Here is a 26,859-nt window from a genome sequence, read left to right as displayed (position 1 = left end):
TGTTCCCAGAACCAACACTGAATGTTTAGAGAACGTTCTAAACCAGTGATGGTTCTGAGACCAGACAGAAACTCACTTATGTAAAACTGAATCTCAGGTGAAAACTGCAAATTCAACTGAGATTCATGGATCTTAGCTGAAACTGAAGTTTGGAAATTGGCCATTATCTGAATAGATGTACTAAATCAAGAAGACTCTTTGTCTAACTGCCTTCTACAGATTAAATAACATAAGAAGAGATGATTGTAAATCCACCCCTTAAATTTTAAACATAATTGTTGATTCTACTTTCATCACATCATCTGTCATTTTTTTTAGAGGGCATAGAGTTAGACGCACTACCAGTCTACACTCAATTAAAAAACATGGCCTATTTCACAGGTGAGACACTTTTAATTTTAAACAGAGCAAGAAACTCTGAGAGGAAATAAGTCTGGCACATATATACATAAAAGTTATGGCACATTTCACCCATGATTGAACACTAGAGGTTGTTGAACATCACTAATGTTCAGTTTGGTGTCTCAGAGGTTGTCATCAGTGACTCCACATTGGATCCAGAGTTCATCCAGGACCTTCTTCCATCTGCAGAGCGAACGGCTCTCTTCTATCATCTGTCATTCTTGTGTCTGGGAGGCTTCCCAAAGCTGGAGCGTAAGATCAGAGACCAAGCTATTGAAACACAAATGCTGTTCGGATCCTCTGAGGCTGTTCTGCTGAAGGTGAGAATAATTGATCATGTTCTGCTTTACATGTCGTAAAATCTAAATTCTGTCATTATCTCACATTTGTTTTTCTCTAAAATAGTTAAACCTGACCGCATACACATGCAGAATCCTGAGGAAAAAAAAGTCTGACTTTTTTTAGAAAAAGCTGCAATAACCCACTGAGCAAATTACGTCCAGAAGACGTCTTTTTGAGGTCTTGTCTCAGGTTGAAAAGACGTCCACTGAGGGGCCAGAATGAAAGTTTTTATGACGTCTTTTTTTGACGTCTTCTGGACATCCGATATAGACGAACACGCAGAATCACCAAAGGAGAAAAATCACAATTTTTAAGCCACCATCGTGGAGATGAGTGTTTGCTTTAGTTGGGCTCTTGACCCTTGCCTTATTAATATTAGAGTTTGTTTGGGCAGTAAACTGAGTCATAACAGCCAGACAAGTAAAGAGACATGATCAGGTGTTGGTTATGTTCTCACATAATCATTATTTGACCTGAATCACTGAGCTCATGAAGAGCCCAATCTCTGAGTTAGATTTACATTATTGATTACAGCAGCACTGTGATTCTACAGCAGTAAATCAGCTTTTACAATATGATTCAAATGATTTCAGAAAAGGTGTGTTGAACAAAAAAAAAAGTATTTGTTTTAGGCACACACAGACATCAAGAATCAGCCTGTGAATCTCAACAGTGGTGACCATCAAAAAGCATGTTGCAGTGCATTCTGGGAGCCACCAATCAAAATTCATCCATGGCTCCCATCATGCATTGCTGCATGAATAAATTATGAGCTTAATTGTTTTAGTAATTTCCTTTATTCTCATATTTTATTTTGTTCTGTTTATGTGACTTTTTAGTAGCTTGTTTTCTAATGTTCAGAGTTGATCTTTTTATCAGAATATGTTGCTTGTCACCGTCATTGCGATTCACAGGCTGATTCTTGATGTCTGTGTGTGTCTAAGAGAAATTTTTTTTTTATCATGTGAAATCCTTTATATTATATTGATAAAGCTGATCTTCTGCTGTAGAATCACAGTGCTGCTGTAATCAATAACGTAAATCTAACTCAGAGATTGGGCTCTTCATGAGTTCAGTGATTCAGGTCAATTAATGGTTATGTGAGACCATAACCAACACCTGATCATGTCTCTTTACTTGTCTGGCTGTTATGACTCAGTTAACTGCCCAAACAAACTCTAAAATTAATAAGGCAAGGGTCAAGAGCCCAACTAAAGCAAACACTCATCTCCACGATGGTGGCTTAAAAATTGTGATTTTTCTCCTTTGGTGATTCTGCGTGTTCGTCTATATCGGATGTCCAGAAGACGTCAAAAAAAGACGTCATAAAAACTTTCATTCTGGCCCCTCAGTGGACGTCTTTTCAAAAAAAGACGTCTTCTGGACGTAATTTGCTCAGTGGGAATCCTTTTTTTAAATGTCTTATGTCATGGTTGAAATCGAAAGAAGATTAGTCACAATTTCTTCTGGGATTTGCAGTTTTTCTTTTCTTTTTTTTTTCACATATTGTATGTCAAAAAACATGAAGACAAGTAACCCAAACAGTAACTTTGTGTCGGCCCAGTCCAGCCCACATCTGGCACATGCGGAATGATAATCTGGGCCACATCTGGCAGGAAGGATGGCACTTGGGCAGACCACTCCTGTTTGCTAGATCTGGGCCACAAGCAGGCCATAGAAATGCCACATGTCAGCCAAGAGCAAAGAAATAGTCAAGTCAAGTCGCCTTTATTTATATAGCGCTTTTTACAAATTAGATTGTGTCAAAGCAGCTTTACATTGATAACTGGTGTATAATTGTGGCTGCACAGCAGCTCTTAAAGAATAGTGTCAATGCAGGCAGATCAGAAGCACTGTTGAATAAATGTCAAGAATACTGTTGAATATCAAATGTCAAGTCAAATGTCAAGTGTCCCCAACTAAGCAAGCCAAAGGCGACAGCGGCAAGGAACCCAAACTCCAACAGGTGACATCAGGTGGCAAACAGGTGTTAAAATGGAGAAAAAAAACCTTGGGAGAAACCAGGCTTAGTCGGGGGGCCAGTTCTCCTCTGGCGAACAGTGCTTTATTACGATTCAGGTTGCTATCATAAGTCTGATAGGATCAAAGTATTTATTTCAGTTCCATCCAGTTGAGGATCGTATTCATCACGCCGGTATGGACGGTCTGTTGAGGAACTGTGGCACTGGCTGTCGTGTCGATGAGGCCTTCACAATGGATGATCTAGTCGACTCGATCTCTGCTGATACTTCAGGGCTGCGTTGTGGTCATGTCAAGGCGCAGGTCCTCGGTCTCAGCTGGATACGGCCCAGATCCGGTTGACTACGGTAAACCTCGGGATAAACAGAAAGACTAATATTAGCGTAGATGCCATTCTTCTTCTGATGTAATGAGTACATCTGGTGTTATAGGAAGTGTTCCCGGTTCCGGCTGCTAAACCATTTAGTGCTTTGCAAGTAATTAGCAAGATTTTAAAATCTATACGATGTTTAACAGGAAGCCAATGCAGTGATGACAGAACTGGGCTAATATGGTCATACTTCCTAGTTCTAGTAAGAACTCTAGCTGCTGCATTTTGTACGAGCTGTAGTTTATTTATCAAGCGGGAGGAACAACCACCCAGTAGAGCGTTACAGTAATCTTGCCTTGAGGTCATGAACGCATGAACTAACTGTTCTGCATTCTTCATTGAGAGCATATGTCGTAGTTTAGATATATTTTTAAGATGGAAGAATGCGGTTTTACAGATGCTAGTAACATGGCCTTCAAATGAAAGATTGGTATCAAAGAGCACACCCAGGTTCCTAACTGACGACGAAGACTTAACAGAGCAGCCATCAAGTGTTAGACAGTATAGGTTACTGCGTGAAGTAGTTTTTGGTCCAAAAATTAGAATCTCTGTTTTTTCTGAATTTAGTAGTAGGAAATTACTGGTCATCCAGTTTTTTATATCAGCTATACATTCTGTTAATTTAACGAATTGGTAAGTTTCGTCAGGGCGTGAAGAAATATAGAGCTGAGTATCATCAGCGTAACAATGAAAACTAACGCCATGCTTCCTAATGATATCTCCCAAGGGTAGCATGTACAGAGTGAAAAGCAACGGTCCTAGTACTGAGCCTTGCGGTACTCCATATTGAACTTGTGATTGATATGACATCTCATCGTTTACTACTACAAACTGATAACGGTCAGATAAGTATGATTTGAACCATGCCAATGCAATTCCACTAATGCCAACATAGTTTTCGAGTCTATTTAGAAGAATATTGTGATCAATAGTGTCAAATGCAGCTCTAATATCCAGTAACACTAATAGAGAGATACAACCACGATCTGATGATAAGAGCAAATCATTAGTAACTCTAATGAGAGCAGTCTCAGTACTATGGTACGGTCTAAATCCTGACTGGAAATCCTCACAGATACTATTTCTTTCTAAAAAGGAACATAGTTGTGATGAAACTGCCTTTTCTAGTATTTTTGACAGAAAAATGAGATTTGAAATCGGCCTGTAATTGACTAATTCTCTAGGATCAAGTTGTGGTTTTTTAATAAGAGGTTTAATAATAGCCAGCTTAAAAGTTTTCGGTACATATCCTAGTGATAAAGATGAATTAACAATATTAAGAAGAGGATCTATGACCTCTGGAAGCATCTCTTTCAATAGCTTAGTCGGTATAGGGTCTAACATACAGTCGTGCTCAAAATTATTTATACCCTTGGTAAATATGACCAAAGAAGGCTGTGAAAATAAATCTGCATCATTAATACTTTTGATCTTTTATTTAAAAATCTACAAAGATCCAACCTTTCATTGGAGAATAATAATTTATATGGGGGAAATATTTTTCTCTAATACACACTGCTCACAATTAATCATACCCTTTTATTCAATACTTTTTGCAACCTCCTTTTGCCAAGATAACAGCTCTGAGTCTTCTTCTATAATGCTTGATGAGTTTGGAGAACACCTGACAAGAGATCAGAAACCATTCCTTCATGCAGATCCTTCAGATTCCAGCTCTATGTTGGTGCTTCTTCTCTTCACTTCACTGCCATGGCCATCCCAGTCCAGAAGCTTCATTTTGTGCTCAGTGACACATTTTGTGATGATTTTGATGTTTGTTTTGGATCATTGTCCTGTTGGAAGATCCAACCACGACACATTATATGACTTCTAGCAGGGACAGTCAGTTCCCTTTCGAAAGGGAACTCAACTCTGCGCTGAAATCGCGCTATGGGGAACGCCACTCGTGACCCGTGTTCGAAATGCCAAGAATCACACAACTCCAATCCTATTGGCCAGTGACAGCCTATGACATCGAACTGCGCGAACCGTGACGTATAAAGGGAGCGCCCGAGGAACAGAGGTGGAGATTCCAGGGGTCAGAAAGTAAAAGTCCTGCCATATTTTTATTCCACCCACTGAAGCATTAATGAGATAAATAAGTGATTAATTGAGTGATGATTGAGCATTATTGAAGACACCTGATGATAACAAGCAGAATCACCAAAGGAGAAAATCACAATTTTTAAGTTACCATCATCGAGGTCAGGGTTTGTTTTAGTTGAACTCTTGATCCTTGACTTTTTAATATTAGATTTTGTTTGGGCAGTTTTAACTGCATTACAACCAACCAGACAAGCAAAGTTAAAAGATGATCAGGTGTTGGTTATGTTTTCTCAAAATCATTATTTGATCTGAATCACTGAGTCTCTGAGTTAGTTTTACATTATTGATTACAGCAGCACTGTGATTCTGCAGAAGATCAGCTTATACAATACAGAATTTTTTTTTTTAAAAAAAGTTGTCCTTATCACAAAAAAAAAAAAAAAATTATTTTAGGCACACACAAACATCAAGTATCAGCCTGTGAATCTCAACAACGGTGACAAGCAACATATTCTGATCAACAGATCAACTCTGAACATTAGAAAACAAGCTACTAAAAAGTCACAGAAAAACAGCAAAATTTTAATAGTGAGAATAAATGAAATTACTAAGACAATTAAGCTCATAATTTATTCATGCAGCAATGCATGATGGGAGCCATGGATGAATTTTGATTGGTGGCTCCCAGAATGCACTGCAACATGCTTTATGATTGCCACCACTGTTGAGATTCACAGGATGATTCTTGATGTCTGTGTGTTTAAATGAGCTCTGTTTTTTTTTTTTTTTTTTTTTTTTAAAATCAGAACTCTTTTAACTTTGCTTGTCTGTTTGGTTTTAATGCAGTTAAAACTGCCCAAACAAAATCTAATATTAAAAAGTCAAGGATCAAGAGCTCAACTAAAACAAACCCTGACCTCGATGATGGTTACTTAAAAATTGTGATTTTCTCCTTTGGTGATTCTGCTTGTTATCATCAGGTGTCTTCAATAATGCTCAATCATCACTCAATTAATCGCTTATTTATCTCATTAATGCTTCAGTGGGTGGAATAAAAATATGGCAGGACTTTTACTTTCTGACCCCTGGAATCTCCACCTCTGCCGAGGAAGCAGTCGGACATCTTATCATCTTTTCGGGACTGTTTTGTTCGTGCCATTGTTTCACAAACTCCGGTAGGGAATTACTCCTTTTATATCTGCAATCGTCCAGGAGGATGTGTTCATCCGTGTGTCCCAGAGGTTTGACACTTGATGTACATTTTTCTGGCTGGAGAGGAGCGAACGCATAGATGATGCTTGAGGGTGGCGTCTATGTGTGTTTGTCTATTGCTCATTGTGAGCGTCTCCCCTGTTTGGATGCTCCGTTCTCATCTGACACTCTTCCTGAGGGAGGAGGTGTCTGCATCTGTGCCTGGTGCTGTAGCCCCGTGTGTGCTGAGGCAATACGGTGGCTGCAGGCATAGGGCTTGCAAATGAGCTCGTTGGGAAGTCTGAAAGGATTATATTTCTCTCGGCTTCCCTGGGGCTTATGAAGTTGTGAGTTGGATGACGGTGACATCCGTGTTTGATGTCACTGCGTCCGATAGCGAGCACTCCTCTGGCCGCTGGGTATGTGAGCTGCTGTGTTTTTGGGACGCGCTTTTTTCGGCAGGCTGTGGCTGCCGTGAGAGCGCGTTAAGAAAGGGGCCGTGCGCGGACGACTCAATGAACGGTTCCTTTCTGTCCATGAATGTTGCGGCTCCCATAGACTTTCCATTCTCTACTGATCTCCGTGTTTGAGATCGGGAGGGCATGGAAACCCCCCTGGCCATTCAGATTTGGATCTGGGCCAGACAGACGGGAGGATGAAGAAGCGAGAGTGAGATGGGTGATCGATTGTAAACACTGTTGCGTTTATAATCGATCCCCCAGCTATTTAAAGGGTGATTTATATCTACCCTCTCCTCTTCTTCTTCTTTCACCTCCCATATATATATATATATTTATATATATATATATATATATATATATATGTGTGGTGTGTGTGAATATATACATGTATAGAATGTATGTATTTATATGCATGCATATATATTTATATCATGCTCAGATACTTCTTATGATCAGACTGATGGCTGGGCCCATAGTAATTATTTTTGTTGGCCCGCTTTTCTGTTTGATGATGAGAGGATCTTTTAGGCTTAAAAGAACTCTAGATTCTTTGCTTTTTATGTAAAAAAGAGTATTGGGATCTTCGGTCTTTTAGCCGCAGGAATATGAGATGGGTCTATTTTATGTCTTTAAAATAAGACCTTGTTTTCCTGTATAGTTTTTCTGAGCATGTAGTTTTTCAGGAGGCTGGCCCATCTTGAGCTGAGGCTCTGAGACAGGGCCAGAGGTCCAATATGGCCGCTCAAGCACCCCTCTTTTCAGAGCAGGCGCAGAGACGGCTGGACTTGAGGAGGAAGAAGCAGGTCTGAGGAGGTGATTGGTCACGTACAGAGGTGGAGATTCCAGGGGTCAGAAAGTAAAAGTCCTGCCATATTTTTATTCCACCCACTGAAGCATTAATGAGATAAATAAGTGATTAATTGAGTGATGATTGAGCATTATTGAAGACACCTGATGATAACAAGCAGAATCACCAAAGGCGAAAATCACAATTTTTAAGTTACCATCATCGAGGTCAGGGTTTGTTTTAGTTGAGCTCTTGATCCTTGACTTTTTAATATTAGATTTTGTTTGGGCTGTTTTAACTGCGTTAAAACCAAACAGACAAGCAAAGTTAAAAGATGATCAGGTGTTGTTGGTTATGTTTTTACATAAACATTATTTGATCTGAATCGCTGAACTCATTTAGAGCCCAATCTCTGAGTTAGATTTACATTATCGATTACAGCAGCACTGTGATTCTGCAGCACAAGATCAGCTTATACAATACATTTTTTTTTTTTTTTTTTTAAAGAGTTCTGATTTAAAAAAAAAAAGCAGAGCTCATTTAAACACACAGACATCAAGAATCATCCTGTGAATCTCAACAGTGGTGGCCATCATAAAGCATGTTGCAGTGCATTCTGGGAGCCACCAATCAAAATTCATCCATGGCTCCCATCATGCATTGCTGCATGAATAAATTATGAGCTTAATTGTCTTAGTAATTTCATTTATTCTCACTATTAAAATTTTGCTGTTTTTCTGTGACTTTTTAGTAGCTTGTTTTCTAATGTTCAGAGTTGATCTGTTGATCAGAATATGTTGCTTGTCACCGTTGTTGAGATTCACAGGCTGATACTTGATGTTTGTGTGTGCCTAAAAAAACTTTTTTTTTTTTTTTGTGATAAGGACAATTTTTTTTTTAAAAAAAATTCTGTATTGTATAAGCTGATCTTCTGCAGAATCACAGTGCTGCTGTAATCAATAATGTAAATCTAACTCAGAGATTGGGCTCTAAATGAGCTCAGTGATTCAGATCAAATAATGATTTTGAGAAAACATAACCAACACCTGATCATCTTTTAACTTTGCTTGTCTGGTTGGTTTTAATGCAGTTAAAACTGCCCAAACAAAATCTAATACTAAAAAGGCAAGGGTCAAGAGCTAAACTAAAACAAACCCTGACCTCGATGATGGTAACTTAAAAATTGTGATTTTCTCCTTTGGTGATTCTGCATGTTATCATCAGATGTCTTCAATAATGCTCAATCATCACTCAATTAATCGCTTATTTATCTCATTAATGCTTCAGTGGGTGGAATAAAAATATGGCAGGACTTTTACTTTCTGACCCCTGGAATCTCCACCTCTGGTCACGTACACCAATAGCATCTGTGATCAATTCCCTCTCATTGCGAGGGCAACATTGCATTTGCCCTCACCCTTTCTTCTTCCGCCTCCTGAGTTTGAGTTCTTTCTTCTTGCTCAGGTGCTTCTTTTACAGTTAGGCTGTCGGCTGGCCTTTTGATGATATTTTCTAAAGGCCGCCTTCTGGCTTGATAGTGAAAGTGCTTTTAGGCTTAAAAGAACTTTTGATTTCATCCTTCTTCATGCATTTAAATAAGGAGGGAAATCTTCGTTCTGCGAGCCGCAGGAAGGTAAGCTGGGTATATATTTATACTTATAAAAAGTGTGGACCTTGTCTTTCCTGTATAGCTTTCCTGAGCATGTAGTCAGTGAAGTTAAAAGGGGTTCTTTTGGGCAAAATAACTGTAGCACTAGGTTGGCTAATTCTCAAAACATGCAGGCCGCTTTATGGCCGCTATTTTGTAGCCTCCTATGTTAGAATAGCTTCTCAGCTAATACTTTAGTTTGGTTTGAGTTAGCACTCGTTGCTTCAGTTATTTGTGTACAGGTTGGCTTATCGGCCGCCCGACACTGTTTGCTTGCAGTGCTTCATTTTTTCCTCATATTTGAAGGTTTCAAAATGAAGCCCAAGCTTTGCTTGGCCCTCTAGGCTTTAGCTAGCGGCTAGGCTAGAGCTAGGTTTAGGTGTTTGTTTGTTACATCACCCTTGTTATTACTATCCCTGTGAGGTTGTATAGTTCCTAGTTCTGGCCTCCTCCTGAGGGAGTTGCGGGCCACATGCCCATTTCCCCTTCGATGTGTAAATATAGGTGCTATGGCTGAGGTTAACAGCTAAGGTTATAGGCTGTTATTAGCCTTCCTGGTGCTGTTTCTCCCAGGTGGTAGGCCCTTATCTTCGAGAAGATGAGTTATGCAGTGCTGCTAGGCCCCACTATTTAGAACTTTTATCATGCCTATAATGTCTTCACATGAGCCCCTTGAATTATATTCAAGTTTCAGATTACGATGCCAAATATTCTAGCTTTCGTTCTCTGTGGTTCATTACAGATTCCAGTTCTGTTGTGTGAAACATTTATCCTGTCTGGATGGCATGTATTACAAAGCATTCATGTTTGCTTTGGGTTCTAAGCTTTAGCCCTATATACATGTGTGAGCTTACTCATGTGCTGCCACAGGTTAACGCCTGTTTCTGTGATAGCAGGCTGTGATTAGCCTCTATCTATGAACGTGGTGTTTTGTTGTACTCCCCGGTTAGGGTATGTGTTTCACTGAGTGCATCACCTGGTGGATTGCACACTCTGGTCGAGTGTAGAGAGTCCACCTCTGTTCGAATAGACCCTATGTTGGGCCTTTCGTTGAGTTCTGTGGCGTAGTGTGTACTTATACCCGAGGGTTTTCAAGTACCTTGCTTGCGGGCTGGCCCTAGTCATGAAGCTACCACTGGTTGATGCCATGTGTTCATAGAGGTTGTAGGCCCCCGTCAGGGCCTCCTTTCTGTCTGCATATTGGCACAGCTTCGTGTGGGTTTCTATACGACTAATCACCATGGATGGGTCTTGATGCCACTAGCTGACGCCGCGTGTACACGGGTTGTAGGCCTTCGCAGGCCTCCTCTGTGTGATGCGGGAGTTTGGCTTTGTACTCCTCTCGCTTAGAGAGTAAAAGGTGCTTTTACCGAGTACATTTCTGAAGTGGCTTGCCTCTCCAGGTGAGCTTTTGTACTAAAACCAGTTTTTGGTCTGGTTTTATGCATTTGCTGCCTTGATCTTGGTTTCCTTTAGCTCTAGTCGAGCTAAATAGCTACCCTGTCTGTTACTCGGTTCTATTTTGCTCCTAGAACTTTAGTGGCCGCTAGCTGACGCCACGTGTGATGGGTAGGCTTGAGGGCCTCCTTGTAAGCATGCTGGCTCTTTCCCTTTCAGTTTTTATTTATTCACAGTAAAGGGTCTTATGTCGCTGGCTAATGACCTCCTTGGTAGTTGGTCTGTCTAGCCTGAACCTCGATAACACTGCCACGAGCTGATGCCCAGAGGTGGAGATTCCAGGGGTCAGAAAGTAAAAGTCCTGCCATATTTTTATTCCACCCACTGAAGCATTAATGAGATAAATAAGCGATTAATTGAGTGATGATTGAGCATTATTGAAGACACCTGATGATAACAAGCAGAATCACCAAAGGAGAAAATCACAATTTTTAAGTTACCATCATCGAGGTCAGGGTTTGTTTTAGTTGAGCTCTTGACCCTTGCCTTTTTAGTATTAGATTTTGTTTGAACAGTTTTAACTGCATTAAAACCAACCAGCCAAGCAAAGTTAAAAGATGATCAGGTGTTGGTTATGTTTTCTCAAAATCATTATTTGATCTGAATCACTGAGTTAGTTTTACATTATTGATTACAGCAGCACTGTGATTCTGCAGAAGATCAGCTTATACAATACAGAATTTTTTTTTTAAAAAAAGTTGTCCTTATTACAAAAAAAAAAAAAATTATTTTAGGCACACACAAACATCAAGTATCAGCCTGTGAATCTCAACAACGGTGACAAGCAACATATTCTGATCAACAGATCAACTCTGAACATTAGAAAACAAGCTACTAAAAAGTCACAGAAAAACAGCAAAATTTTAATAGTGAGAATAAATGAAATTACTAAGACAATTAAGCTCATAATTTATTCATGCAGCAATGCATGATGGGAGCCATGGATGAATTTTGATTGGTGGCTCCCAGAATGCACTGCAACATGCTTTATGATTGCCACCACTGTTGAGATTCACAGGATGATTCTTGATGTCTGTGTGTTTAAATGAGCTCTGCTTTTTTTTTTTTTTTAAATCAGAACTCTTAAAAAAAAAAAATGTATTGTAAAAGCTGATCTTGTGCTGTGGAATCACAGTGCTGTTGTAATCAAGTTAAATCTAAATGTAAATCTAACTCAGAGATTGGGCTCTAAATGAGTTCAGTGATTCAGATCAAATAATGTTTATGTAAAGACATAACCAACAACACCTAATCATCTTTTAACTTTGCTTGTCTGTTTGGTTTTAATGCAGTTAAAACTGCCCAAATAAAATCGAATATTAAAAAGTCAAGGATCAAGAGCTCAACTAAAACAAACCCTGACCTCGATGATGGTAACTTAAAAATTGTGATTTTCTCCTTTGGTGATTCTGCTTGTTATCATCAGGTGTCTTCAATAATGCTCAATCATCACTCAATTAATCGCTTATTTATCTCATTAATGCTTCAGTGGGTGGAATAAAAATATGGCAGGACTTTTACTTTCTGACCCCTGGAATCTCCACCTCTGGCTGACACAAAGTTGCTATCTGGGGAAAAATGTCAGAATTTTGTTTAAAAACTTACAAGTACCTACATTTTTTTATTCTAGGTGGAAATAAGCTTCCATACATACTGTTTTTTTTTTTTTTACAGTTTTTTTTTTACAGTTATTTTATAAAACTTACCCTTAAAACTGTTTTCTCGCAGTGTGTCGGCACAAGTTCCAACCTGGTCACCTCGCTGTCCCCGATATTGATAAAAGCTGTTGAGAAGAACAAACCACTTTTGGTTTTGGCATACCTGATGAAAGCCAAAACATGGATCAATGACATCATCAGAGTCGTGGATGACATGGTGAAGAGGTGAAAACACTGATGAAGTTCAGCATTTCACAACAAACAATCATTCTCTTAACCAGTACACTGCAAACAAATGATTTTCTTACTTTTTTACTGTCTTGTTGTCGCACTGTGCTAAGCGTGGTGTGTGAAAAAGCACAATGAAGATTAACATAAACTGACTTTATTTCCAGAAGACTTACATAACCAAACTTAGTGTTAGCATTAACAAGAACCGACAACAGAAAACTGAAACTCAGGCAGATACTGGGAGAAAACAAAGAGAACTACAAAATTTAAGCTATTATCTTTGTTCTTAAGTAAATGTATCTTGTTTTAAAGATACAATTTTACTGTAAAATAAGTCAAAAATACTGATTATAGATTTTTTATGTTGCTGTTTAAGCATGAAAAATATCTGTTAAAAAGCAATTGAATTGCTACTAGTAGAAATGTTTATTTGATATCAATAATTTGATTGTCACTAGTGACAATGTTAATTCTGATAACATGAATTTGATTGTTACTAGTAAGAATGCCATTTTAGATTTCTGAAATTATATTGATATCAGAAATGCATTTTCAGATATGCCAAATGTAACTTGTTAAATACATTTAGAAATATACAGAATTACCATTTTTACTTGTGAAAATGTAATTCCTGATAACAAAAACTGTGATTGTTACTAGAAGAAATCTAATTTCTGATATCAAGAATTAACATTTTAACTAGTGAGAATTGAGTTGTTTATATCAATGTAAAAATGGCTTGTCATATGCCTATTGCCTTTCCCAGGATATAAATTCTAGATATCAAGAATACTTTTTACTACTTGAAATCTAATTCCTGATATCAAGAATTAGCATTTTAACTAGTTTAGTTGACTGAATTGTTATCAAGAATTCATATCCTGGGAATGAATAAAAGTCAAAACAGTTTGCCAGGGTCTCTGTGTTGTTGTGTTTGTGAAATCCAGACTATATCACTGTACATGCCTCATATTATTCAGGTATGAACATCAAAACCAAAGAGTGAACATATGCATCAGTGATGTGTTTGCTGAACAGAAAGAGACAGAAGAAAAACTACAGGGACACTCAGATGAGATGAAGGCTCTGGAGAATGTTCTGGCCAAGCTTGAACTGGAGCTGAGAAAAATTGTCTCTGAAAATAATGGTCCTCGAGACCGAGAGTGGGACATCAAAATCAGACAGACTGATCTTCAGATGAAGTTGGCCAGTTGCAAATTACAAAATGGTGAGAGTCTCTCTGTGCTTTTAAATTATCATTATAAACATACAGTAAATGCATCAGTGTGCACATCATGCTGTTTACATGTTCATCACAGCCTGAAGGCTCCCAATGACCTCTCATAAATCAGAATCTGTTGTATGTTGTTTGTTCAGGTGCGATTCCAGATCCTGTCCATCTGATGGAAGTCCAGAAGTGTCTTCATCAAATCCGAGAAATTCTGGTTGATCTTAAAAATTACTGGGAGAAAGTGGGTGTCATGCTGGCGACACTGAAACAGAAGACCTTTGTTGGGGAGGAACTGATTCCTGAGCTGAAGGAGGAGTTTCTGAACTCCATTGAAGAAGCAAAACAGGTTAGTTAGACGTTGAGCGAATGCTTCTACCCACGCAGCAGGGGACTCCTAGGCAGATCCGCATTCAAGTCGCCAAATCCGCATGACTGTCACATTCGTTTTGGCGCAGCCCAGAGGATCAGGTCCGCATCCGGGTGGCGCCATAAACTCTACTGTTAATCAGCGGATCCTGAGCGGACCCATGTCAGATCCGCGCACACACCTTTACTGTAACGGTTGTATCAATTTGCGGGTCCCAAACGGACCCGCCGCAGAGGTAAGGTTTTAATTGCGGATGCGGAGCGGATGCAGCGCGGAGCCAAGGCGGGGACTGCGATCAGCCTTCATTACAGATCCGTCACTGCGCGCAAGTGGATGCCGATACGGGTCCGTTCGCGGCAGAGGTGGAAAGTCCAGGGCTCAGAAAGTAAAAGTCCTGCCATATTTTTTTTCCACCCGCTGAAGCATTAATGAGATAAATAAGTGATTAATTGAGTGATAATTGACCATTATTGAAGACACCTGATCACCTGAATCACCAAAGGAGAAAATCACAATTTTTAAGACACCATCATCGAGGTCAGAGTTTGTTTTAGTTGAGCTCTTGACCCTTGACTTTGTAATATTAGATTTTATTTGGGCAATTTTAACTGCATTAAAACCGACCAGAAAAGCAAAGTTAAAAGATAGTCAGGTGGTGTTGGTTATGTTTTCACATAATCATTATTTGATCTGAATCACTGAACTCATCTAGAGCCCAATCTCTGAGTTAGATTGACATTATTGATTACAGCAGCACTGTGATTCTGCAGAAGATCAGCTTTTCTACATTTAACTTCTTTTTTTTTAGTGTTTCTGTCAAACACATTAGCAGTAACTGAAGTGTGATTGAGTAAAGATAGTTTGTTAGAGCAACCAAAAAAACACTAAAACAGTCAAGAGTCAAACTGCCTAACTGAAGTAAGCGCTGACCTCGATCACGGTGACATCAAACCAAACTTATTTTCAACAAATCATCAACATCTAAACCTCTGGTAATTCTCAATAACAACTTTTGTAGATGTATGTCAGAAATAAAGTCAGTCTGGTTAGTAATAAGTGAAGCTGGTAATGCTGTTTGTGGAGATGCTTGTGGAGAGTTTAATCAGATCTTCAGTGATTTAATGTCTTTTATCTTCAGTTGATTTCATAGAAGGCTGTGGCTGAAGTCGTAGTTCTTGTTGTTTCCCTTTCGAAAGGGAACTTCAACTCTGCGCTGATTGCGCTTTGGGGAACGTCACGTGACCCAGGTGTCTGAAAGCAACTATCCAACAACTCCAATCCCTATTGGCCGGCGACAGCCTATGACGTCATACAGCGCGACCCGGAAGTATAAAGGGAGCGCCTGGAGAGACAGAAGGCATCTTTTCATCTTTCGGTCCTGTTCTGTCTGATTACGACTATTCCAACTCCGGTAGGGTTTTTTTTATATGCCTTACTAACGTTCAAGAGGATGTGTTTATTCGTGTCCCCGGGTTTGACACTTATATTCACATTTTCTGGGCGTTTTTCTGTCTGGAGAGGAGCGAGCCTACACAGTGCTTGAGGGCGCTGTCTGTGTTTGTCTGTTGTTTACTGTGAGCGTCTCCCTTTTCGGGACGCTCCGTTCTCGTTTGACACTCTTCCCGAGGGAAGAAGTGTCTGCATCTGTGCCTTATGGTACTGGCCCCGTTTGCTGAGGCAATACGGTGGCTGCGATCATAGGGCTCGCAGATGAGTTCGTTTCTGTTTGATGTCATCGTGTCCGGCGCGAGCGCTCCTCTGGCTGTTGTGTGTGTGTGGAGCTGCTGTGTGTTTGGGACGCGCTTCTCGGCGGGCTGCAGCTGCCGTGAGAGCGCGTTAAGAAAGGGGCCGCGTGCGGATGGCTCGACGAGCGATTCCTTTCTGTCCATTAATGCAGCGGCTTCCATGACTTTCCATTCCCTTCTGATCTCCTCGTTTGAGATCGGGAGGGCATGGAAAAACCCCTAGCCGTCCAGATTTGTATCTGAACCCAGACAGACGGGAGGAGGAAGAAGCAAGAGTGAGGTGGGTGATCGATTGTAAACACTGTTGCGTTTGTATCGATTCCCCAGCTACATAGGGCGATTTATATCTACCCTCTCCTCTTCCTCTTCCGCCTCCTGTATGTATATATATGTGTGTATGTATATATATATGTATGTTTATTGCATATGTATATGTATATAAACATATTCATGCTCAGATGCTTCTTATGGTCAGACTGATGGCTGGGCCCATAGTGATTATTCATGTCAGCCCGCTGTTTCTGTTTGATAGTAAGAGGATCTTTTAGGCTTAAAAGAGCCTTGGATTCCATCCTTTTTATGTAAAAAAGGAGCATTAGCCCACATGGAAAGAACCTATATGTGGATATATGTGCATATATGAAACCTATATGCAGTGTATATGCACATATATGCTGCATATATGCACATATATGATAATATATATGCTGCATATATGCGTATATATGCCACATATAGGCAAAATTGAGGTGCATATATGTGCATATACAGGAAATATAGGTCTCCTGTATTGCTTCTTCATATCCACATATAAGCCCTATACATACAAGATATGTCTTCTATATAGCTAATGGCAGGATCTGGTCATTTTGTAGCTCATATCTCATTTTTGACTGTCATACATGATGCCTAGCTCATATTTTCTATTATCAAGGCAAAAACTAAGAATTAACGAAAAAAATTATGCAAGAACTTGTATGTGCGAACACGTGAAATTGGTATCACATGTAATTGGCATGTTATGGAATTTAATGGCAATATATTAACATGATATATTAACTATGATATCTACACGTTTTCCAGAAACATTTACAAGGTCAATTCTTTCTTGTATGAAGATAGTGGAAAAGAAGGAAATGTATAACAAAATGGTTTTTAATTTTTATTTTGTCAAACTTTTTTTTCAATTTCAAGTCACTTCCAGATTCACATCACAGCTCATACACATCCACACATTCACCGTTACATCCACCAAATGCAATGCAAACGCAATGTTTTATACTATTTGATTGATCTTGAGTAAATAAATAATGTACATTTCTACATTTTGGACTTTTATTTATGTTGCCTAGCAGCTATGAATTTTAATTGTACTATTATAGGTGAACATATAGGCGCATATATATATACATATAATATAGGAAAACGGCCAATTTTATATATGTCACATATATTAAAAACCTATATTAAAACCTATATTGAAACATATATGTTTATATAGGTTTTTTCCATGTGGGTTGAGTGGCTAGCCCCTCAGGATGTATGCTGTGGTTAAACCTTACTGAGGTTTGGTTTGAACTGCATCCGTCTCCCTGAGCCTGATCTTACGCTTGTTGAGCTAATAGCCACCTAGAGGTCTAAGGTGGATCTATTCATGCTCCTAGAGATGGCCACTGGACTTATGCCATATGTCTAAAGGTTGCTAGGCCCTATGGGCCGCCCTTTTTCAACATAGTGGTATATGTTGATTTGTATTTCTCTCTGAGAACCTTTATATACACTTCTGGTTGGCCGGGTGCCCAGATGATATTTAACCTCCTTGGTGTCGGTTATTTATCGTTCTTCGGTGCCTAGGAACACTGCCACGAGCTGATGCCCACGTGTCTGTTGAGGTGATGGGCCCGCACGGGCCTTCCTCGACTATGTGTCGGCGTATGTTGTACTCCTCTTGCTTGAAAGAGTAAAAAGGTGCTTTTACTGAGTACACTGCTCGTTGGATTGTGTTGGGTAGATTATCATACGGGCGCTTTGCAGTCTCCCATGCTGCCGTTGAAGTTGCCTGTCTGCTGCAGCCAGACAGGTGTTCAGGGTGGCCCCTTCAGGCCACTTTTTGAATATACTTCTGTTTCACATATAGTTACTATCATGCTGTAGGCTCCTCTTTGGCCTCCATGAGTACGTGCCCATTGCATGGTCTACCTGTTAGGTGAGCTTTGTACTTCCCCTTTGGGGTTATGTTGTAATAGTGATTAGCTCCATAAGCTGATCATGGTGGTAGGCCTTAATCAGGCCTCCTCCTAAGATTCAGCCCCAGGCTGGTTTGTGCTCCCCTGTATCAGGGTTCTCTAGCGCACAGCCTCCTCAGTGCGTTAATTAAGCACTGAGTAGATCCTAGGATGAGTGGATTATCTCCCCTCAATAAGAGGGTTCATAGCACTCAGCTGAGTTCTGCTCTCCAGGATGCCCGTCTCTACGCGTGGGTCTGAGTTGCTTCTGCCTTTCTGCAGTCACTCTTACCTGCTCTCTTCTATGAAGAATGCGTTATGGAGATTCTGTACTCAAACAGGGTTGGCCAAGACTAAGTTTGTCCTATGACAGACCAGGTCAGCCTCCCTGGTGGCATTAGGGGTAACTTCGTTCCCCTCTAGTGACTGGATGGGGTTCCCTTCGGTTCCCTGGCCTCATTCCCTTAAAGAAACCACTTTGTCTGTGGAAAAGTTGGTTTCAGATGCCTCTAGCAGCCTTAGTAGGCCTTCTATCTCTGGAAGGCCTCTGTTGGCTCAGCTTGGGCTGTTGGCCATAGGGAATGCTGTCACTGACAGCCTGGTGTGACCCGAGGGTGAGTTGCTAAGCGTTTCCTTCGAAACTGCTTGACGTTTGTCAGCCATATTATTTGGCATGCACTCTCCTCAAGCATGGCGGCGTGGGTATATCTTTCCCCAAAGCGCAATCAGCGCAGAGTTGAAGTTCCCTTTCGAAAGGGAACGTCTCAGGTTACGTATGTAACCATGGTTCCCTGAGAACAGGGAACGAGACTCTGCGCTTTCCAGCCATGCTTCGGGCTGCCTGCCTGCAGAACAGTCCCTCAAGACGATAGATGTCTTCTGTCTCTCCAGGCGCTCCCTTTATACTTCCGGGTCGCGCCGTATGACGTCATAGGCTGTCGCCGGCCAATAGGGATTGGAGTTGTTGGATAGTTGCTTTCAGACACCTGGGTCACGTGACGTTCCCCAAAGCGCAATCAGCGCAGAGTCTTGTTCCCTGTTCTCAGGGAACCATGGTTACATACGTAACCTGAGACGGTTTCTGATCTCCCATTAAACACAGCAATGTCATTCCAAATTTCAAAATTTAGGCCCAGAAAGAGTCTAAAGACATCATTAAAAGGAGAAGTCAGAAATCTCTCGGAATTCATCAAAAATATCTTAATTTGTAAGATGAAGGAAGGTCTTACATGTGTGAAACGACATGAGGGTGAATAATTAATGACAGAAATGAAATCCATGAAATTGACTAATCTTGTTTTTTATATGCAATATTGAAATGTTTATTATAAATGATTTATCCGTGCAGATCATTATTTGAAGTTGAAATTGGTTAAATTATTTTGAGGTAAAGTAATGGAAAAATAATAATGTTGCCATGACCTTTACTATGTACAGGTGCTGGTCATATAATTAGAATATCATCAAAAAGTTGATTTATTTCACTAATTCCATTCAAAAAGTGAAACTTGTATATTATATTCATTCATTACACACAGACTGATATATTTCAAATGTTTATTTCTTTTAATTTTGATGATTATAACTGACAACTGAGGAAAATCCCAAAATCAGTATCTCAGAAAATTAGAATATTACACAGTAAAATCCCCAGTGTTAAATTAACACCCAAAGTGTACATATGAGTCCATCTTGCCGGGTGTTAAAAAGTAACACTGAAGCAGTGTTAAAGTTAATGAGATAATTGATTGATGATTGAGTGATGATTGACAATTAGTGGTGACACCTGATGATAATAAGCAGAATCACTGAAGGTAAGAGAGAAAAAAGGTGTTAATTAATGTTTTATGAATGTTTCATTTCAAGTCACCATGAAAGAGGTCAGCGTTTGCTTTAGTTGGGCTCTTGACTCTTTACCTTTTATTACTAATTTTTCTCTGGCTGCTCCAACTTTGTGTTTGTAAAACACATTTGTAATAGTCAGAGAAAATAGGATCTGGTCACAATATAATTTGATGATGATATAATGATCATGTGATGGCCTGATGTCGTTTAAAGTCTAAATCTCTGACTGTGTGCTTGATGTGTAGCTTCAGTATTAATGATTGTAGTCCTGTGATTTTACAGCTTGAGATCCAACAGCAGTATGACTTTTTTCCTTTTTTTTTAAGAATAATAAATTATGCACTGAAGCTTCAGTGTTTAAACACACACAGACATCAAGAATCAGCATCTGATTCTCAAGAACGGTGACGATAAATAAATACAAAATACTGACAAACAGATCAACTCTGAACATCACAAAACAAGCTACTGTCACAACAAAACAACAGAAAAATAAAAGCAAACATGAACAATCTACGAAAATTACAGGACAATTCAGCTGCATAATTTATTCATGCAGCAATGCATGATGGGAGCCATGGATGAGTTTTGATTGGTGGCTCCCATCATGCACTGCAACATGAAGCACTTTGTTTGATTGTCACCATTGTTGAGGGTCATATGCTGATTCTTGATGTCTGTGTATGTTTCAAAAAAACCTTTCAGATTATAAAAGCTCTGCTGGATCTCAAGCGGTAACAGAGATTTACTATAAAGAAATAATATAACATCTATATCACCAGTTAATCTGGCCATTTCACAATGAGAAAACACAACCATTGTGACTGTACTTCCCAAAGCATTGTAAACCTAAATTGATCAACTTTGGCTCACAGCACTTTTGGGAAACACAGCTCAGATCATAGTTTCTCTGGCCATAATAAATGTGCTCTACAAACACAAAGTTGGAGCAGCCAGAGATAAATTAATGTTTATAAAGAGAGTCAAGAGCCCAACTAAAGGAAATGCTTTTCACCATCATGGTGACTTCAAACTAAACTTTCATTAAAACATTAACATCTAAACATCTGTTAATTCTCAATAAGAACTTTTGTTGATGTATGACAGAAATCAAATCAAACTGGTTAATAATAAGTGTAATAATGTTTAATAGCTGGAAGTCAGTTGTAGTTGTTGTGTTTCTCTCTTTTTCTCTTGTTGTTTCTTCAGTGATTCTGCTTATTATCATCAGGTGTCTCCACTAATTGTCAATCATCACTCAATCATCAATCAATTATCTCATTAACTTTAACACTGCTTCAGTGTTACTTTAACACCCCGAAAGATGGACTCATATGTACACTCTGGGTGTTAATTTAACACTGGGGCTTTTGCTGTGTACTTAAGACCAATACAAAGAAAGGATTTTTAGAAATCTTGGCCAACTGAAAAGTATGAACATGAAAAGTATGAGCATGTACAGCACTCAATACTTAGTTGGGGCTCCTTTTGCCTGAATTACTGCAGCAATGTGGCCTGGCATGGAGTCGATCAGTCTGTGGCACTGCTCAGGTGTTATGAGAGCCCAGGTTGCTCTGAGAGCGGCCTTCAGCTCTTCTGCATTGTTGGGTCTGGAATATCGCATCTTCCTCTTCACAATACCCCATAGATTTACCATGGGGTTAAGGTCAGGTGAGTTTGCTGGCCAATTAAGAACAGGGATACCATGGTCCTTAAACCAGGTACTGGTAGATTTGGCATTTTTGCAAAATTTACTTTCATCAGAGAACATAACTTTGGACCACTCAGCAGCAGTCCAGTCCTTTTTGTCTTTAGCTCAGGCGAGACACTTCTGACGCTGTCTGTTGTTCAAGAGTGGCTTGACACAAGGAATGCGACAGCTGAAACCCATGTCTTGCATACGTCTGTGCGTAGTGGTTCTTGAAGCACTGACTCCAGCTGCAGTCCACTCTTTGTGAATCTCCCCCACATTTTTGAATGGGTTTTGTTTCACAATCCTCTCCAGGGTGTGGTTATCCCTATTGCTTGTACACTTTTTTCTACCACATCTTTTCCTTCCCTTCGCCTCTCTGTTAATGTGTTTGGACACAGAGCTCTGTGAACAGCCAGCCTCTTTTGCAATGACCTTTTGTGTCTTTCCCTCCTTGTGCAAGGTGTCAATGGTCGTCTTTTGGACAACTGTCAAGTCAGCAGTCTTCCCCATGATTGTGTAGCCTACAGAACTAGACTGAGAGACCATTTAAAGGCCTTTGCAGGTGTTTTGAGTTAATTAGCTGATTAGAGTGTGGCACCAGGTGTCTTCAATATTGAACCTTTTCACAATATTCTAATTTTCTTAGATACTGAATTTGGGATTTTCCTCAGTTGTCAGTTATAATCATCAAAATTAAAAGAAATAAACATTTGAAATATATCAGTCTGTGTGTAATGAATGAATATAATATACAAGTTTCATTTTTTGAATGGAATTAGTGAAATAAATCAACTTTTTGATGATATTCTAATTATATGACCAGCACCTGTAGGCAATAGTGAGTGATTTCAGACACATCATGAGTTTATGTTGATGTATTTTTAGTGAATGTGTTGTGATTAATGCTGTCTTTAATCTTTCAGGACTGGAAGAGATTTGGTGAATGCTGTCAGAGAGCACAGAACATCTTCAGCATTCAGTCTAGGGACGCATATAAATTCCTGGAGGTCAATCCGTCTTCACTTTCGAAGGATGAATGGAATAAGCAGTACGAGTCTATCATGGAGAAGCTGAAGAAGATCAGTCCTCAGGGCTCCTGAGTGACAGAGATCTGATGCTTCCATTCACACTTTAAACGCTCTTTATAAGGCATACACATTAATGCATACAGCTTATCTTGTCATTTTTGTAATGCTTTGTAATCATTTCTTTCATTTACTGTTCAACTACATATACTTTACTGAGTGTTTGTTAGGAATATTATTTCCCTATTCTATGTCTCAATTTATGAATATCTCTCTTAAAATTGCTTTGCATTTCATTATGGTTTATAGATCTTGTGGTGGGTCTGGTCACATGACTGATGTCTATGTCACACAATAAAGACTAAAGACATTAAACATTTCATTGTATCTTAATCATTCCAAAAGTCTTCTTTTCTAATATTTCAGTGTACATTAGGGTTGTAGTAGTCTACACACCACAAGCATTCAGGGGCATTTATGATAATGATCTTCCTCTTAATATTTTATCAAGCACCAAATGTTCTTCATTCAAGCCATTTCTGCTAAACATGTAGAGTGCCGCAATTAAAAAAATACAAGCTGCAGATCATGTGGTTATTTTGACATCAGTTTGATATCTTCTACACAGCAGAAAATATATGACTAGTCTCCGACTGTTTGACTAAACCAGGCTAGTGCCAAGATGAGCAGATGTAGTATAGGCTATTAATCATCAAGTTAAAAGCATAAAAAAAAACAGTGTTCTAGTTGTGAAAATTATTTGGAGATGGCAAGGAAAGACAACTTTGTTTTCTGCAAAAACTAGTGATGGAAGAAATGAAGCTTTTTAAAGCTTCGAATCTATTGAACCAAATTGCTTCTCAAAATAATTCACCGTTTTGAAGTTTTTGAAACACGACACGCTGGTGACACCTGCTGATCAAAACAGTGTGAATGCAACAAAAAATCTTGCCAAACATGCATAAAAACAGCTTTTACAAACCCATTTCAAATGTTTTCTTGAAATTATAATCTATCAGATGCAATTAACTAATCATCTAATATCACTAAATATTAAGAGTCTGTATAATATGTATTCTTTTATCAGTTTTCAGTGCTTGTTTTGTTTGTATGGGTCAGTTAAACAGAGATTATTAACTATATTCCTTTTAATTTTACAAATACCTCATTAAACGTCTACAAATGTATAAAACTCATCAGAGATCAGCTAATAGACACTTACAGTTTTTCTCATTCAATTTCTCCAAACTCGTTCTCAAAACAGTTAAAGGGTTAGTTCACCCAAAAATGAAAATTCTGTTATTTATTATTTACCCTCATGTTGTTCCACACCCGTAAGACCTTCGTTCATCTTCAGAACACAAATTAAGATATTTTGATGAAATCCGATGGGCCTCTATAGACAGCAATGGTACTTCCTCTCTCAAGATCCATTAATGTTCTAAAAACATATTTACAACAGTTCACATGAGTTCAGTGGTTCTACCTTAATATTATAAAGTGACGAGAATACTTTTGTGCGCAAAAAAAACCAAAATAACAACTTTTCAACAGTATAGTGATGGGCCGATTTCAAAACACTGCTTCGGAGCTTTACGAATCGAATCAGTGATTCAGAACGCCAAAATCACGTGATTTCAGCAGTTTAGCCGTTTGATAGGATATCCGAATCACTGATTCGATTCGTAAAGCTCCGTTTATGACCCTTTAACAATCAGCAATCATACTGATTAAAAAAAACAAATTTTAATGGTTTTGCGTAACATCAAAGTATGAGATTATATATACAGAAAAAAAGCCAAGGTTGACAAGGTTAAATATCTTTAAATAAATTAATCACAATGCATCATTTATTATTATTTATAAGCTTGTCACTCATATATTTTAAGGTCAACGTCAACATGGCGGATGATGTCCAGATTGCATTCATACTCAACAAGATCAGCCCTTTATGCCCCCAAATAGAAATTGTATGAAATGTATGTATGGATTTATATTATAGTAGTACCTTGAAAAAAGTAAACTTTAAGACACAAATGGATTTACAAAAATCACATTTGCATTGATTTGCATTTATGCGTTTGGCAGATGCTTTTATCCAAAGAGATTTACAGTGTTCTTATTACAGGGATGATCCCCGTGGAGTAACCTGTCCTGGAGTGAAGTGTCTTGCTCAAGGATACACTAGTGACGGCTGCGGAGATCGAACCAGCAACCTTGAGCTTAACAGTTGAGTGGTTTAGTCCACTACACCACAAAATAATAAAGCTGCAGAAAAAATTAGCATGTAAAAATATAAAATATGGCAAGAAACAGCACTGAGATACAAAACAAGCATAGTTTGTGCTTTGGTTAAATATTTTTAGGTTAGCAACACTAAACTAGTATGACATTTAGAGCAAAAATATTGAAATGTGGACTTATATCATGTAGCATTTACTAAAATAGGGTTACACAACCCTTAGAACTGTTATTGCAATTAAAACTTCATATAAGAATTATTTCAAGCAAATCTGGAATTAAAACATTTTATAAGGAGAAATTTAAACTCTCTCACCTTTGCCATCAGTCTGTTTTTACTGAGTGTTCACTGCTGAATCCATCTAGACTAGTTGATACTGTCATTAAACACATGTTGAGCTGTTATTTCAGGGTAAATTAGTCAGTTTGAAATGGAAAGTGTCTCAGCTTTGCACACTGTACTCTAAAATGAACATGTAAACTAAATACCACTAATGCTTAAATTGAATCTTAGTGCACTACCACAAAAATATAAGAATGTACTACAAATGTACTTGTTTGTATTTAAGTATTCTTGTACTTTATTTTTATTTTGGGTGGGCATAGATTTATGCAGATTTGTATAGTTATAGCCTATGTAGGCTATAGTCCTTTTGTAAATGTTTTGTAATCTCGTGATTTATCATTTGAGCCGAGTAGTGCTCGCTGCAGAGCAAAATGAGAGGAGGGTTATGGGTGGGGTTAAGGTGTGGCTCCACCCATCATGCCCACAGTAGGTGGAGAGAGGCGGAGCTGGAGCTTATACTCCACCCATGGATCTGATATAAGTACTGCTGTCTGGAAGTGTGACACTCAGTTGAAGACTGCTTTCAGGAGAACACCGAATACACTGTAAGTGTACCAATTTTTTTTTTTTTTTACAATTTACTCTCAATATTCATATTTTTTCTTTTCTACTTTTCTGCATCTGACTCCTGCTCTAGCTTGCTCTGCATTCTACACCTGACATTGTAAAATATGCAAGCATGATTGAATATATAACTATTATTGATATATTTTTTGTAAATTAAAAAGTAAATTGTAAAGTGATGTATCAGTCATTATGGCCGCCTGTATATTTTACAAATCACATCTCTGTATATCATTATCTGATATCTGATATAGCATATTCTGATTATCTTGTGGGGGCGGGGTTTATGTAAATTTTAGGGTTAGTGATGTCACTAACCCAGGAAGAAGCTCGTTGTAGTCCCTACCAGCCGCTTGTTGTAGATTTCTGTAAAAGAAAATATCTGTCTTTGCATTGAACTTTGAGAAAATTGCAAATTCACCTGAGATTCAAGAACCCTTAAATTGTAAACATTTTTAACTGTTGATTCTACTTTCATCGCATCTTCTGTCATATTTTTTTAGAGGCCGTACAGTTGGACGCATTACCAGTTTACGCTCAATTAAAAAACATGGCCGACAGAAGAGGTGAGACACTTTCCATTTCAGATCAAGAAACTCTGAGAGGCACGTCTGTGTCGCACGTCCTGATATTGCTGAGTTAGATGCGTTACTGGGTCAACATATTTTGTTGATCCTGGAACAACATTCTAGTCTGAAAATTTTGTCTTAACCCTATTCCTACCCCTAAACCTAACCCGTTATCCCAAAAATCAGAGGGAAATGATAGATGAATAACACTGATGTAGAAGCACCCATTCATGATTTTAAGCCTAAACTTGACATAATCTGTAAACTTGTCCCTCAAATCTGATTGGTTGATTTGAATGTTGTTCCAGGATCAACAAAAATGTTGACCCAGGAACATGTTGAACTCAGAAATATCAGGTTATGTCGTCTGTAAATAAATGTTGACAGATTTTGATTGAACCTCAGAGGTTGTTGAACATCACTAATATTCGGTT

At 38.8% G+C, this 26,859-nt stretch overlaps 1 protein-coding gene across 1 annotated transcript; it reads left to right on the top strand.

Annotated features, from left to right (window-relative positions):
• Window positions 1-365: 365 nt before the first annotated feature.
• LOC137013751 (uncharacterized) lies at window positions 366-25,662 on the top strand. Its single transcript, XM_067377684.1, has 7 exons — window positions 366-381; window positions 529-722; window positions 12,414-12,568; window positions 13,555-13,802; window positions 13,952-14,151; window positions 22,604-22,728; window positions 24,834-25,662. Exons 1-7 carry the CDS (start codon window positions 366-368, stop codon window positions 24,937-24,939), a joined length of 1,044 nt encoding a protein of 347 aa, XP_067233785.1. The 3' UTR covers window positions 24,940-25,662.
• The last annotated feature ends 1,197 nt before the right edge of the window (window positions 25,663-26,859 follow it).

The sequence above is a fragment of the Chanodichthys erythropterus genome, chromosome 23 (assembly GCF_024489055.1).
Source record: "Chanodichthys erythropterus isolate Z2021 chromosome 23, ASM2448905v1, whole genome shotgun sequence".
NCBI lineage: Eukaryota > Metazoa > Chordata > Actinopteri > Cypriniformes > Xenocyprididae > Chanodichthys > Chanodichthys erythropterus.
The sequence above is the reverse complement of the archived record's forward strand: the minus strand, read 5'-3'. Positions and strand labels throughout refer to the sequence as shown.

What these genes read in the sequence shown, in the direction of transcription:
- LOC137013751 (XM_067377684.1), top strand. An exon ending in GTGGATGACATGGTGAAGAG is followed by an intron (nt 12,569 to 13,554) that starts GTGAAAACACTG and finishes CATATTATTCAG; the next exon opens with GTATGAACATCAAAACCAAA. An exon ending in CCATTGAAGAAGCAAAACAG is followed by an intron (nt 14,152 to 22,603) that starts GTTAGTTAGACG and finishes TTAATCTTTCAG; the next exon opens with GACTGGAAGAGATTTGGTGA.